Source organism: Artemia franciscana, chromosome 5 (assembly GCF_032884065.1).
Source record: "Artemia franciscana chromosome 5, ASM3288406v1, whole genome shotgun sequence".
NCBI classification, from domain to species: domain Eukaryota; kingdom Metazoa; phylum Arthropoda; class Branchiopoda; order Anostraca; family Artemiidae; genus Artemia; species Artemia franciscana.
In genome coordinates this window covers 53,107,610-53,119,945 of record NC_088867.1, presented here as the reverse complement: position 1 = coordinate 53,119,945, position 12,336 = coordinate 53,107,610, and the positions used below count along the sequence as shown (strand labels likewise).

Sequence of the window (12,336 nt, the reverse complement as noted above, 5' to 3'; positions counted from 1 at the left end):
AGAGCAAGAATATAATTTTAAGCTTTTGTCGAAGACAGAAAACGGTCGCATCTTCCTCGTGCTGGGCATGTCGTGCCTCCACCGCAAGGCGAAGAACAGTTGCACCAATCGTATGACAACCGGGAATTTCAATTTCAACCTCAAGATGGCAACATTCAGATGACTCCTCGCCAAATTTCTGGAGCCCTTTCATGAACGCGCTGTGCACAATATGGATGTTACACGTCCTAATGTTCCCAAGCTCTTTAGAAGGTTTTTTCTTCTTCAATGCATTCTTTTCTTCTTCAATGATATTAGGACCATTGCTACCTATCTTTATTAATCTTTCAAGAGGTAAATTATCGCTCCAAATACATGACATCAGCTTTTTTCTTACCATTTTCTAACCAGTTGCATGTCCCATGAAACAGTCACAGATGGTGGCTCACAATGTGATCTCTTAAAAAGGACCAAAAGCACACTCTAATCTCTATTTCTTTTTTCCTTCACTGTTTGTAGTTTGGTTGTATTCAAGAAGAAAGTAAGCCTATAATTTTCATATACTACCTATTTTAATTACCTATTTACCATTTAAATTACCATTTTATTACCATTTAAATTACCTATAATTTTCATAAGATTCTGTTTGCAGTGTGGATGAAATGCATCATGTACATAACTTTCTTCTCACTAACCAGCATCCCAGGCGGTAGCTTACCAGGGACTATGGCTTCAGAGACATCAATGATTCCGTCACATGAAGCTGCAGACATAGAAGCTTGCAAGGACTTGATTACCCGTATGATCTCTGCTATGTATGTAGCATCTTTGCTAAAATACATCTCAAGGATTTTACCTCCATCGCTAGCTGATGGCTCTCCTGATTGGGACTATTGCCTAGCAGATCAACAGAATAGTAACTGCAACTGATTTTGATGCATTGCAACCTGTTTTTGTGCTCGTCTGACGAAGCATGCTCATTCAAGGAGTAAAAGCCTTTGCGGCAGCTAAGGTTCCTGCATATTTTGCAGTAAAAAAGAAAATTCATCATCACCTATCTGCCACCATTTTTTTTATCTTTTAGCCGCTGTAGGATTTATACCATTGGAAAACAAATCAAAATTCATACTAGTATGGTTCATTTTATGAAGCCACATGAAATTATCTATTCTTGAACGTTACCATAATATGAACAGTGCATGTCACCCACCGTATAGGTCAATGTTCCTCTATCCTTGAATAGTATAACAATGTCACCCATCTATCCCACCCAGAATAAAAACAAATTTTGTCCCGCTGTAAGCTTCGGGGACTTTATATGTTTACAACAGTTATTAGACACTTTTGCCACAGACCAAGTTCCCAGTGTTTTTTTTTTTTTTTTTTTTTTCTTTTTTTTTGCTTCTTAGCGAGGACGTATCCAAGAGACCAGTATAACCGGATTTGTTGGGAAGCTATATTATCTAAAGAGGGTCTTTCAAATATATCAGGCTTCGGTTTTCAAATATACCATGCTCCCAAATAGGGACTTTTGGGGGAGTTAAAGGACTTTCTGTGTAAAAAGAGACTTGGAAGGGATTTCAGCCCAAAACAGGGACTTTAGGGACCAGTTCCGAGCACTGATGGTCGATCTCTCTCCTATTTTCTAGGATGCAAATATGACTGCAAGTGCCAACATTAAATTATCCAGTACAGCTTCTCTTTTCAAATTTTAGCGTTGCGAACCTCCCCCCCTCCTTTCATAAAAAACACTAATTTGAATCCAATCTTAGTTTATAAATGGTGCCTCAATATCTAATAAGTTTTTGATTGATACATACTAATTCCTTTTTCTAAGTTTTTACTTTTGTATTTTATGTTAATTTGATTGAAATCTGTCAACTAAGGAATAACAGGTTGTTTGGTGCCTAAAGGTGTATATAGCGCACTATCCTCAAATATAATCTGTATTTCCAAGAATGGGATAAAACTGACTCAATGCCTTTGACTTGTTTTATGTTTTCATAATGGTGAGTTCCCAAGTTGCAACAATTTGCCGAACTAGAAGCAAGGAATGGCCTCGCTGATACTAACTGAAACTAGAAAACGGAGTTTTGAAAATAATATATACATCAAATAATCCGCTTTTTGGGATAATTCCAAGTATATAAAATGTCATGAAATTTGAAATTACTGATAAGAAACTACAAGCGTGAGAGAAATTTGCCTGATTTTCAAAAAAAAAGGAAGAACACCCCAATGGGGCAAGTGTTCCTGATTAAAATTGTCACCATCATCTTCGGCATATCAGAGAACCCAGTTGCAGAAACTTTAAGCTGTCATCTACACAATTATGGAAATTTGTATTATTTTTTTTTTGCAAGGGAAATCATGGGTGTGTTTATACGTTGGTTGGTTGTTTCTTGTTTTTTTTTTTTTTGGGGGGGGGTCCAGAGTTTATCGTATCGAACCAATGGTCGTAGAAAACCATGAGACGGCTCTTTCAAAAGAGGTAAAAAAAGATATTGGTGCCTCTTTTAAGTACCCAAAAAGATTGTGACACAGCAGTGCCATTTTTTGCCATTTTGTGGCGCCAAACAACATTTTTGACCCAAAGAGGGCAAAATTGCTATCAGTTGAAAATTCTGAAATTTCAGTTCGAAATAATTTTAAATCACCAAACGATTATTGAGCTTCATAGTTAGAGAGGCAATAATGCCGAATGGTGGCGCACTCCTTCCTAAAGAGTCACGTAGTCCATTTAAAGCAAACGGTTAGTATAGAAAATTCTTTTAAAACGTTTAACCAAGTTGATTTACTTGATCTTTGATAAAATATCAACTTTTTAATTTTGTACATTGATGTACAATCTTGCATCGGCTATCATAGAAGAGGGCCAGTGGGTCATTGCCTAGATTGGCGGGGGGAGGCCCCGATACCTTAAAAAGTTAATTTTTATATCCAAATTTTCCAATATTTTGGGATCATTCAGGTAAATGTAGAAGTGATTTTTTGGGGGGCAGAGAGCTATAGATTAATCTCTAATCACGCTCATTTTGATGAAGCCTGAATATAGGTGATGTGGGTGATGGCTCCCTTTTAATTGCATAAAATTTTTCCAATATAACATAACAGATTACATTCATATACTTACCGGGACACAGGTTCGAGAGGCAAAAGGGCATCTCGAGTGTTGTCAGGTATTTTCCAAGGAGGGGGAAGGCGATTGCTACTTGATTTTTTTTATATAAGCGTTTAATTGGAAATATTGGGTTTTGTGTTTATTTTTTATATATTAAAGAGTAATGTGGCAATGAAATGTAAATAAGGTGCGAATCGTGCTTATAGTAACCCGAACTTTAAAAAGAAAGGTCTGATAACAATCTATAGATGAAAAAAAAAATCAGCTTTCTACGGTAATTCCAAATATATAAAATTCAGCAAGTTTAGAGACACCCCCAAAAAACTATGAGCCTGAGAAAATTCGCTCTATTTACGAAAGAAGGGGAAACCATTTCTCAATTATGTTCTATGAATTCATTCGTGAATTCACCTCAGGTTCGTATTCATTCTAGCTAATCTATGTTCATTAATTTTTTCAAATGTATTTGATTTGCTTTGGTCACTTGTTAGTGCGAAAAGAAATTAAGTGCCAGAGAAATTATGTTAATCCTCGGGCAAGCTTTTTAAGCTACCAGTCAGTTTACAAATATTGATATATACAATTTAACAGCAAGCAGTGAAGTGTTTACGAGGGCGGTAGCCACCATCAAATCTTGGATAGGTCTGGGCATCATTTGAAATAAAGGTCAGAAATTAAATTCTAGAGAAACAAGTTTTTTTTTTCAAATGAAAGCTTGGAATAAAATTAAAAGTTAAAACGAACTGAAATCATTCTTTAAATTAGGGGGCTGTCCTCTCCTCTAACCCCGCTCTTTACGCTGATGTTTTACAGTGTATCAAAATTACTTTTCATTCCAATTCAACGACCCTTGTGTTTAAGCAATCGTTCTTGAAGTATTAGGACAAAAAGTTGAACTTTAATGCAAAGAGTGGGGGCTGAGGAGGGGAAAACCCCCTCATGCACGGAATAACTTCTGTTCGTTTTGATTTTAATATCGTCCGTAACTTTTATTTGAATAAGACTTGTTTTTTTTTTTTTTTTTTTTTTTTTTGATAAAGTAGCTTAAAATCAAACGTCAACCAATTGAAAAATATAGACTGGATGTAAAACCCCCATTTAGATTTTTACCTTTGGGTCTGAAGGTTTTAAAACACTATTCCAGTGGTTCTCAAATTTATTACATTTTTGCCAGCATCACATTTAAGAGTAGAGGAAGATGTAGTCGGACTTGGCTAAATATAGATGAAAAATAGAGGTTTCCGAAATCAGGTTTTACCTAAATTTTTTGTGTTAGATTTTCTTCTTACTTGTGTTTTGAAGATAACCTTAACGGATTAATCATTTTTAAAAAGCACGGTTACGCTAGGTTCACACTGGAGCAAAGTTTGCCCATTGTAGCAATTGGATCGCCAATTTTCATTATTTCAATTGCTTTGTTAAGCAATTTATCAAGATAGAAAAATTCAACTTGTGTCGGCATCGTTGAGTAACAACGATGGAAATAAATCAGTATTAAAAATGATTTGACTAAGAAACTGATTATGGTCGGTTTTTTGTATTAGATTTTCTTCTTACTTGTGTTTTGAAGATAACCTTAACGGATTAATCATTTAAAAAAAAACACGGTTACTCTAGGTTCACACTGGAGCAAAATATGCCCGTCGTAGCAATTGGATCGCCAATTTTCATTATTTACTTCAAATGCTTTGTTAAGCAATTTATCACGATAGAAAAATTCAGCTTGTGTCGGGCATCGTTGAGTAACAACAATGGAAGATTCGATCAGTATTAAAAAGGATTTGACTAAGAAATTGATTATGGTCGGTTTTTTTGTATTAGATTTCCTTCTTACTTGTGTTTTGGAGATAACCTTAACGGATTAATCATAAAAAAAAACACGGTTACCCTAGGTTCCCACTGAAGCAAAATTTGCCCTTCGTAGCTATTGGATTGCCAATTTTCATTATTTCAATCGCTTTGTTAAGCAATTTATCAAGATAGAAAAATTCAACTTGCGTCGGGCATCGTTGAGTAACAACGATGGAAGATGCTATCAGTATTAAAAATGATTTGACTAAGAAACTGATTATGGTCGTCCAGTTCAAAAAAATTATTTACGAAAAAAGGGAAAAGAGACAAAAATATATAGTTCTGCTATTGAACCCATGGGAGTAAAACATCATCCTGATCTATTTTAACCATGTTCTTTCAACTTTGAGTATTTTACCAGAAAAAGTTTGACGACATGAAAATCCCATGTGAGCAAAATGGCAACCGAAATAGTTCATTGATGTGATTGACAAATATTGTCTATTGCAAACAATTTGTTTCTGTGTGAACCAAGGGTTAGATTTACCGTTTGGATTTTTGCGCTGTGAAAAATCCAAACGGAAGTATTGACTATGAAAAAAAATGAAGTAGTATTAAAGTATCAAGACTGTAATTAATTTTTCCTAAGGGAAATATAGATTAGTTTTCTTAAAATACCAAATGCTTAACTGCTATTCTTTTTCTAAATTTATTTAGCGCCAACAGGAGTTCAGCCTGTAGACAGTTTTGAAAACATAATTTCTTGTGTGCTTTTTAAAGGTAGCGCTAAAAAACTGCAGACTGCTATTGTGAGAGTACTTGGATGAGACTTAGACGCATAACAAGCCCAAAATTAAAAAAGGGAATTATTTTAATGCGTTTTTGGGGGGAGAGGGATTCATCAGTCAAAAACGCGCGGCATGTTCTAAATTTAAGGACATATTAGTATGCTAAGAAACAATAATGTAAATCTCTGTGTTATAGATTTAAATGAATCTCGTTCTACAGATTCACGCAGTAAAGTGTAGTGACAAGGGTAATTAGGGCCACAATTTATTAATGTATATGAACCACGCAATATCGAATCTTATCTTGGAAATGACCATATTCCGGACACGAATAGGACCACCTCAGACTGCGGCTAAAAATTAGTTTTACATCAGCATTGACATGAATGATGTGATCGAGATTGGGACAATGGTACGATTTATGGCTATTTAGTCCGAAACTTTTTTTTCTTTTTGCATGCAGACAATCGTTCATGTAGCAAAGGTACCGACCTCCTGGTTCTCTGCCTTCAGCCAAAAGTGTAATGTGTGGCTGGGCGCTTCCCGTGCTTCTATCAGTGCGCAATAAGCGCACGCATCTATCACCAAATCCGCCGGCACTTCTTTTTCCCAGATTTCTCCAGGTTTGGAGATAGGTCGACTATGGCTTAGCTTAAAGAGTTACACCCCTGACCCCGTTCCAAACCAAATAATCAGCGGTACCAGGACTCGAACCACTGCCCTTGCTGACACAGGAATGCAAGTTCAGCGCTCCAACCGCCTCAGCTATTATGGTTTTGTGAATCTTTCCGTTTCTTTGAATTGCTGTATGATTTTCATTATATTAAAGTAAGTATTGTCCAAGATACGATTAAGTACTCTGTTTAAATGATTTCTTAGTCCAAATGTTTACCTTTTTATATTGAGTTATAGACAACTTTGACTGTAATAGCTAGAATTGTAACCACTAACGCTTTAAACGTTATTTTCTAGGCAATGGTCTCCTGGGATTGGCTTTGACATTATTGACAAACTTGGGATATCAATATTCATTCAATTTAAGTCATTGACGTCTGCAGATTTTTTTGAGATTTATAAAATAGTTAGAAAGCGAGGAATAGAGAACTATCCTTTCTTTAAGTCAAGTATAATACACTAGTCCCAAATAAATTTTGCATATTTTCTACGTGTTCATTTCTTATTCCAAGGTCTACAGTTAAGAGTGGCTTAAGATATGTAATGATTTTTTTGCAAGCAGCAGAAGTTCAAAATTGGTAATTTTCAAAATATACTAGTCCATTACCCGGTATCGGAAGCTAGAAAAAATCTTCACTTTTCAATCAGTCGGTCAATTGTTGTCAGCTGGTGAATGGAAAATAGTAATATTGATAATTAAGAACGACATGTTTCGTGAAGAAAATGTTTGCAGAACTTGAATAGTGGGCATTTGGCGGTAAAAACGAAAACATTTTTTTTTCAGTTTTTTTTTTACCCAGCCAATATCTTATAACCTTCTGACATATTAATGCAGCTAACCTATTCAGCATCTGAAGTGTTAATTATTCTAAACAAGAAACACAAAAGGGGTGGATCATAAAGCTAAAGCAAACTCAAAAAGTAGCTGATAACAAATAAGCGTTCGAACATCCTATACAATTTTCCTCCGTTTCTGAAAATGGTATCTATTTGAGTTGTTTTACTTTCCATAAATAAAACATTTAAAGCAAGACTGGCTTACTGTGACAAAACGAAAGAAGAAAATCATGAAAAATCTCAACGCTGAAGATGCCTTGCTAACCTGTTGAAGATACCGTTGTTTTTCAATTAAAATGGAATAGTAGTGGGCATCAAGTCATGACTAATTGTAGAAAAAGCCAAGAGAGATAGCCCAATTGAGTGAGAAGCAAATTTGGCATTAATTCCCCACCTTATTAGGATTGTATAGAAAGGGGGTTAGTTTATTTGTTAATAGATATGTATATCTATTATCCGTCCATGTTTCATTGCAAGGGCAGTAGAACCAAGGTAGATAGTCATAGAGCGAATATAGTGATAGAACCTATGGTTTTCCATGTGTTTGATTAATTTGGCTTGGGTAAACGGCGGAAGTATGCGTGTGCCTCTCTTATTGGACCAATACATGGTCTTTCATCCTTTAGAAAGTCACGCCTGCCAAGAGTCTCAGGCAGGTTGAACAAGAATTTAAAATTGACATAGGACCATTAGATTGAATGGAATGAGAGGTAAACAAGGGACGCTTACCTATGGTCTAAGACAGGTTGAACCAAGAATTTAGAACTGAAGCATGAGACCGTTAATTTGCCTAGAATCAGAGGCAAACAAGCGTGTAAAGTCAAAATGGGGCGAGTCAAAATGGGGCGATTCTGCAATGAGCGTCAGTCAAGCCAATTGATTCAATTTATAAACTTAGACGTTTGCTAGACTAATAAAAAAGTTAATTTAATGTTAGTTGAACAACAGGTTGACTGAAAGTGAAAAGGGGAATAAGAGTCCAAAGCCTACAAAGGCCTCCTACCCGCCTGAGAAAAAAAAAAGGCGAAATATTTGTTTAATTTTTCTTCTTTTCTTCCTACTGGCCATTGACCAGTTGTTTTTCAAGATTTGTCTTCTTCGGTTTTTTCAATAAATGTGTGCAATTTTTTTTAAGAACAAGTGATATACGTTGCCTAGTTTGTATTTTTTTTTTCTTTGGCCTCACTTTCTTTGCTTTTGAAAATACAAATTTTGTCCTAATTGGCCATAGTTATATTTGCCCACTGTTGGCATGTTGCTTTTGAAGGCGAGACACACTCGAATATATTATAAATTATTAAAAAGTAGATATCAAAACTTCTAAGCAGTTCTTGAATCATATATGATAGTAACAGCTCAGAAAACCAAGGTTCTATAACGAGCTTTTTGAAGAAAATGGTGAGTAATAATTAACTAAACGTTCATTATTGCTGTGAATCAATTAAATTCTAATCATATTTTGGCGGAAGCAGAATTTACTAAATTTATGCATTTTGTTTGCCGGATTCTATTAGAGTATTACTAGTTTTGAAATATTTGTTGTTTTTAACAAAAATATATTTAACTAATAAAAATATGACAGTTACTAGACCACAGAGTAATGAAAATCTAATTTTTTTAAACTATGTTTCCTATGATGCATCTTATTTTAGTTTCATACATTAGCTCAATATTACCAGTATTACGGTTTTTGGGTCTCATGACTGACCATATCTCAAACTGTAAATTGTACGGAAAATATGATTCAATGCCAATTTCTAGGGCTATAATAAGAGAAAGATTGAGATGGCTAGAACACGCTCTGTGGATGAAGGACGACAGATTGCCAAGAGATAGTTCTTGTCGGTCAACCGTTAAGGGCCAAACGAAAGGCCGTCCCCGAATGGAGTGGGAGGATGTCATAAGAATGATTTGAAGGAAATAGGAACTTCTTGGGAGCATGTGAAGAGGGATCTCTTGATTTAAATAGATTGGGATGGAGGAAAAGCGTATGTAGCTGTGTTGGCCTCAGGCGGCTTGGTGTTGCAGTGAGTTGTTAGTAGTAACAGTAGTAAAAGATAAAAGTAGGTCTATATGTAAAAGAATAACGTCATCTACTTCGATAATTTGCCTTTTTTTTGAGTTTGTGTTTTTTTTTCATTTCTACTCACTTTCCCTCTGGCTGTTTGGACCTTCAAATAAGTTTCATTTGGACGTGTTTGTTTTGGGGACTCCTCCCTTAGGTAGCCAAAACATCAAAGCTTTTCTTTTCAAAATCAAATTAATTTCATATTCAGATGTGCGTTACATGAAAAAATTAAGCTAAGGAATGAATTGCTTCCCATTTCTCTCTGCTAATCTTAAACACGCTCTAGGAGGCAAAGAAATCTGAGTAGTCCTGATTTAATCCGTTTGTTTTTGTCATTGTACCTAAGTGGTTAGAACTGATAAAAAGAATTAAAACGGAAGAGGGACGAGTAGGGAAAGGAATTACTTTGTACGATACTTAGCCGCATATCGATTCATATTACAGCCAAATAAAGAATGCAAGTCGAACAGTTTGTGGTAACGAACTGTAGTAAGGAGCGACCCGGCTCAATAGTAAACGAAACTCTAAAAAATGGAATTTTGATACCAAAAGATACATCAAAAGAATCAAATTTTCATGCTGATTTTAAATACATAAGTTTCATCAAATTTAGTCTTTGTCATCAAAAGTTACGAGCCTGAGAAAATTTGCTTTATTTTGGAAAATAGGGGGAAACATCCCCTAAAAGTTATAGAATCTTAACGAAAATCACACCATCGCATTCAGCGTATCAGAGAACCCCATATCAAAAATATCAAGCTCCTATCTACAAAACGGTCACGGGTGCGTGTTTATTTGTTGTTGTTTTTTCCAGGGGTCATCATATCGACCAAGTGGTCCCAGAATGTCACAAGAGGGCTCATTCTAACGGAAATGAAAATTCCTAGTGCCCTTTTTAAGTGACCAAAAATTGGAGGGCACCTAGGCCCCCTCCCATGCTTGTTTTTTTCCCGAAGTCAACGGATCAAAATTTTGAGATAACCATTTTGTTCCGCATAGTCGAGAACCATAATAACTATGTCTTTGGGGATGAATTACTCCCCCACAGTCCCTGGGGGAGGGACTGCAAGTTACAAACTTTGACCAGTGTTTACATACAGTAATGGCTATTGGGAAGTGTACAGACGTTTTCAGGGGGATTTTTTTGTTTTGGGGATGGGGTTGAGGGGAGGGGATATGTGGGAGGATCTTTTCTTGGAGGAATATGTCATGGGGGGAGAGAAATTCAATGAAAAGTCCGCGGGATTTTCTAGCATTACTATAAAAAAAAACAATGAAAAAATAAACATGAAAAAGATTTTCAATTGAAAGTAAGGAGTAGCATTAAAACTTAAAACGAACAGAGATTATTACGCATATGAAGGGTTCTAAAAATACTTTAGCATAAAGAGCGAGGTATTTAGAGGAGATAAATACCTCGCTCTTTATGCTAAAGTATTTTTGGTAATCTCAACTATTTATTCTACGACCTTTCTGACTCAGGGATCATTCTTAAAGAATTGGGACAAAACTTAAGATTTAGTGCAAAGAGCGAGGTATTAACGAGGGGACAAACCCCTTATATACATAATAAAAATATGAGATTATAAAAGTTTGTTACGTAAGTTAATTCTTAAGTTACGTATACTTTTTGCTAATAAAAACGCTCGTTACAAATTAAAAGTTCTAGTTGTCTTTTTAAGTAACCGAAAAATTGGAGGGCAACTAGGCCTCCTTCCCCGCCCCTTATTTCTCAAAATCGTCTGATCAAAACTAAGAGAAAGCCATTTAGCCAAAAAAGAATTAATATGCAAATTTCATTTTAATAGTTTATGTGCGGAGAGCCAAAATCAAACATGCATTAATTCAAAAACGTTCAGAAATTAAATGTAAAAAAAAAACTAGTTTTTTTTTAAAAACTTCATGGGTAGTTCATTTCAAAACTTCATAGTTCATTTCATGGGTAGTTTTTTTAACTGAAAGTAAGGAGCGACATTAAAACTTACAACGAACATAAATCACTCCGTATATGAAATGGGTTGTCCCCTCCGCAATCCCTCGCTCTTACCCTAAAGTTTTTAATTGTTTTAAAAAGTAGAATTGTAGCAAAGAGTCAAACTTTAGCTTAAAGAGCGAGGGATTGCGGAGGAGACAACCCATTTCATATACGGAGTAATTTCTGTTCGTTTTAAGTTTTAATATCGCTCCTTACTTTCAGCGAAAAAAACTAGTTTTTTTTTTTATTTAATACTTACAAAAACTCACACATATTTGAACAAAATCTATGCAGCAGAAACTACCGCATTAATATCCTGTTAAAGCTCCTTCCGTCATTGTTACAGTTAACCCCACGCTCAATATAGCTTTTTGCAATTGATATTCATCAATTGACGCCCAATAAAAAGTTTCTCATTGAAAGAAAGTGGTTTTCAATAGCTATCAGTGACAAAAATCAATTTCAGTCGATTGCATTAAGCTATATTGAACTCATGGTAAAGCGCCAAGGAAAAAAGACGCCGCTTTGACCCATATTATCTCTTTTTTTATGAATTTCTGATTTTTCTTGATGTTTAAATATGTGTACGGTTGTATAATTTTCTACTTACTTTTTCGTATGATGAGAGTTCGTTTTCAAAATCTTTGGTACTTTTTTGCAAAAAAACTTCTCGGATTTAGCACGAATAAGTAGTTGCTCTTAGAATACCTTATATAAAGAAAGAATTGTTATTTTTGTAGTTTTTCTTTTTATGTCCTCACAGAAACTGATTAATTTCCCAAGAAACCTTGAAAATATGATTTTTTACTCTTTTGGAATGATAGAAATATGATATACGCCCTCTTCGAGTAGGGTCTGGTGACGTGCTTCGTTGGAAGATTCTAGACGATGGCGCCAATCCATGGGAATATACGAGGGGGATGTATCTCTCAAATTTAGGGGATGCAATTGCTCAATGAAAATACTAAAAAAAAACTTACTTCCCATTAAGAAAAAAGGGTGTTTCCGAAACATGGTATGGCGAGGGGAGGAGATAAAACCCCTTTTCCCGATTGACGCCACTGTATCGAACTCTAATCCACTTATTCTGCATGCAAAGGGA

At 35.4% G+C, this 12,336-nt stretch overlaps 1 protein-coding gene across 3 annotated transcripts in view; it reads left to right on the top strand.

Annotated features, from left to right (window-relative positions):
- Positions 1 to 6,844, top strand: part of LOC136027591 (uncharacterized) — a 72,579-nt gene extending 65,735 nt beyond the window's left edge. For all 3 annotated transcript variants that reach the window (XM_065704982.1, XM_065704983.1, XM_065704981.1), the window contains exon 8: positions 6,652 to 6,844. In XM_065704982.1, the coding sequence (XP_065561054.1) occupies positions 6,652 to 6,817 (166 nt within the window). In that variant the 3' untranslated portion in view covers positions 6,818 to 6,844. The remainder of the gene's footprint in view (positions 1 to 6,651) is intronic.
- The last annotated feature ends 5,492 nt before the right edge of the window (positions 6,845 to 12,336 follow it).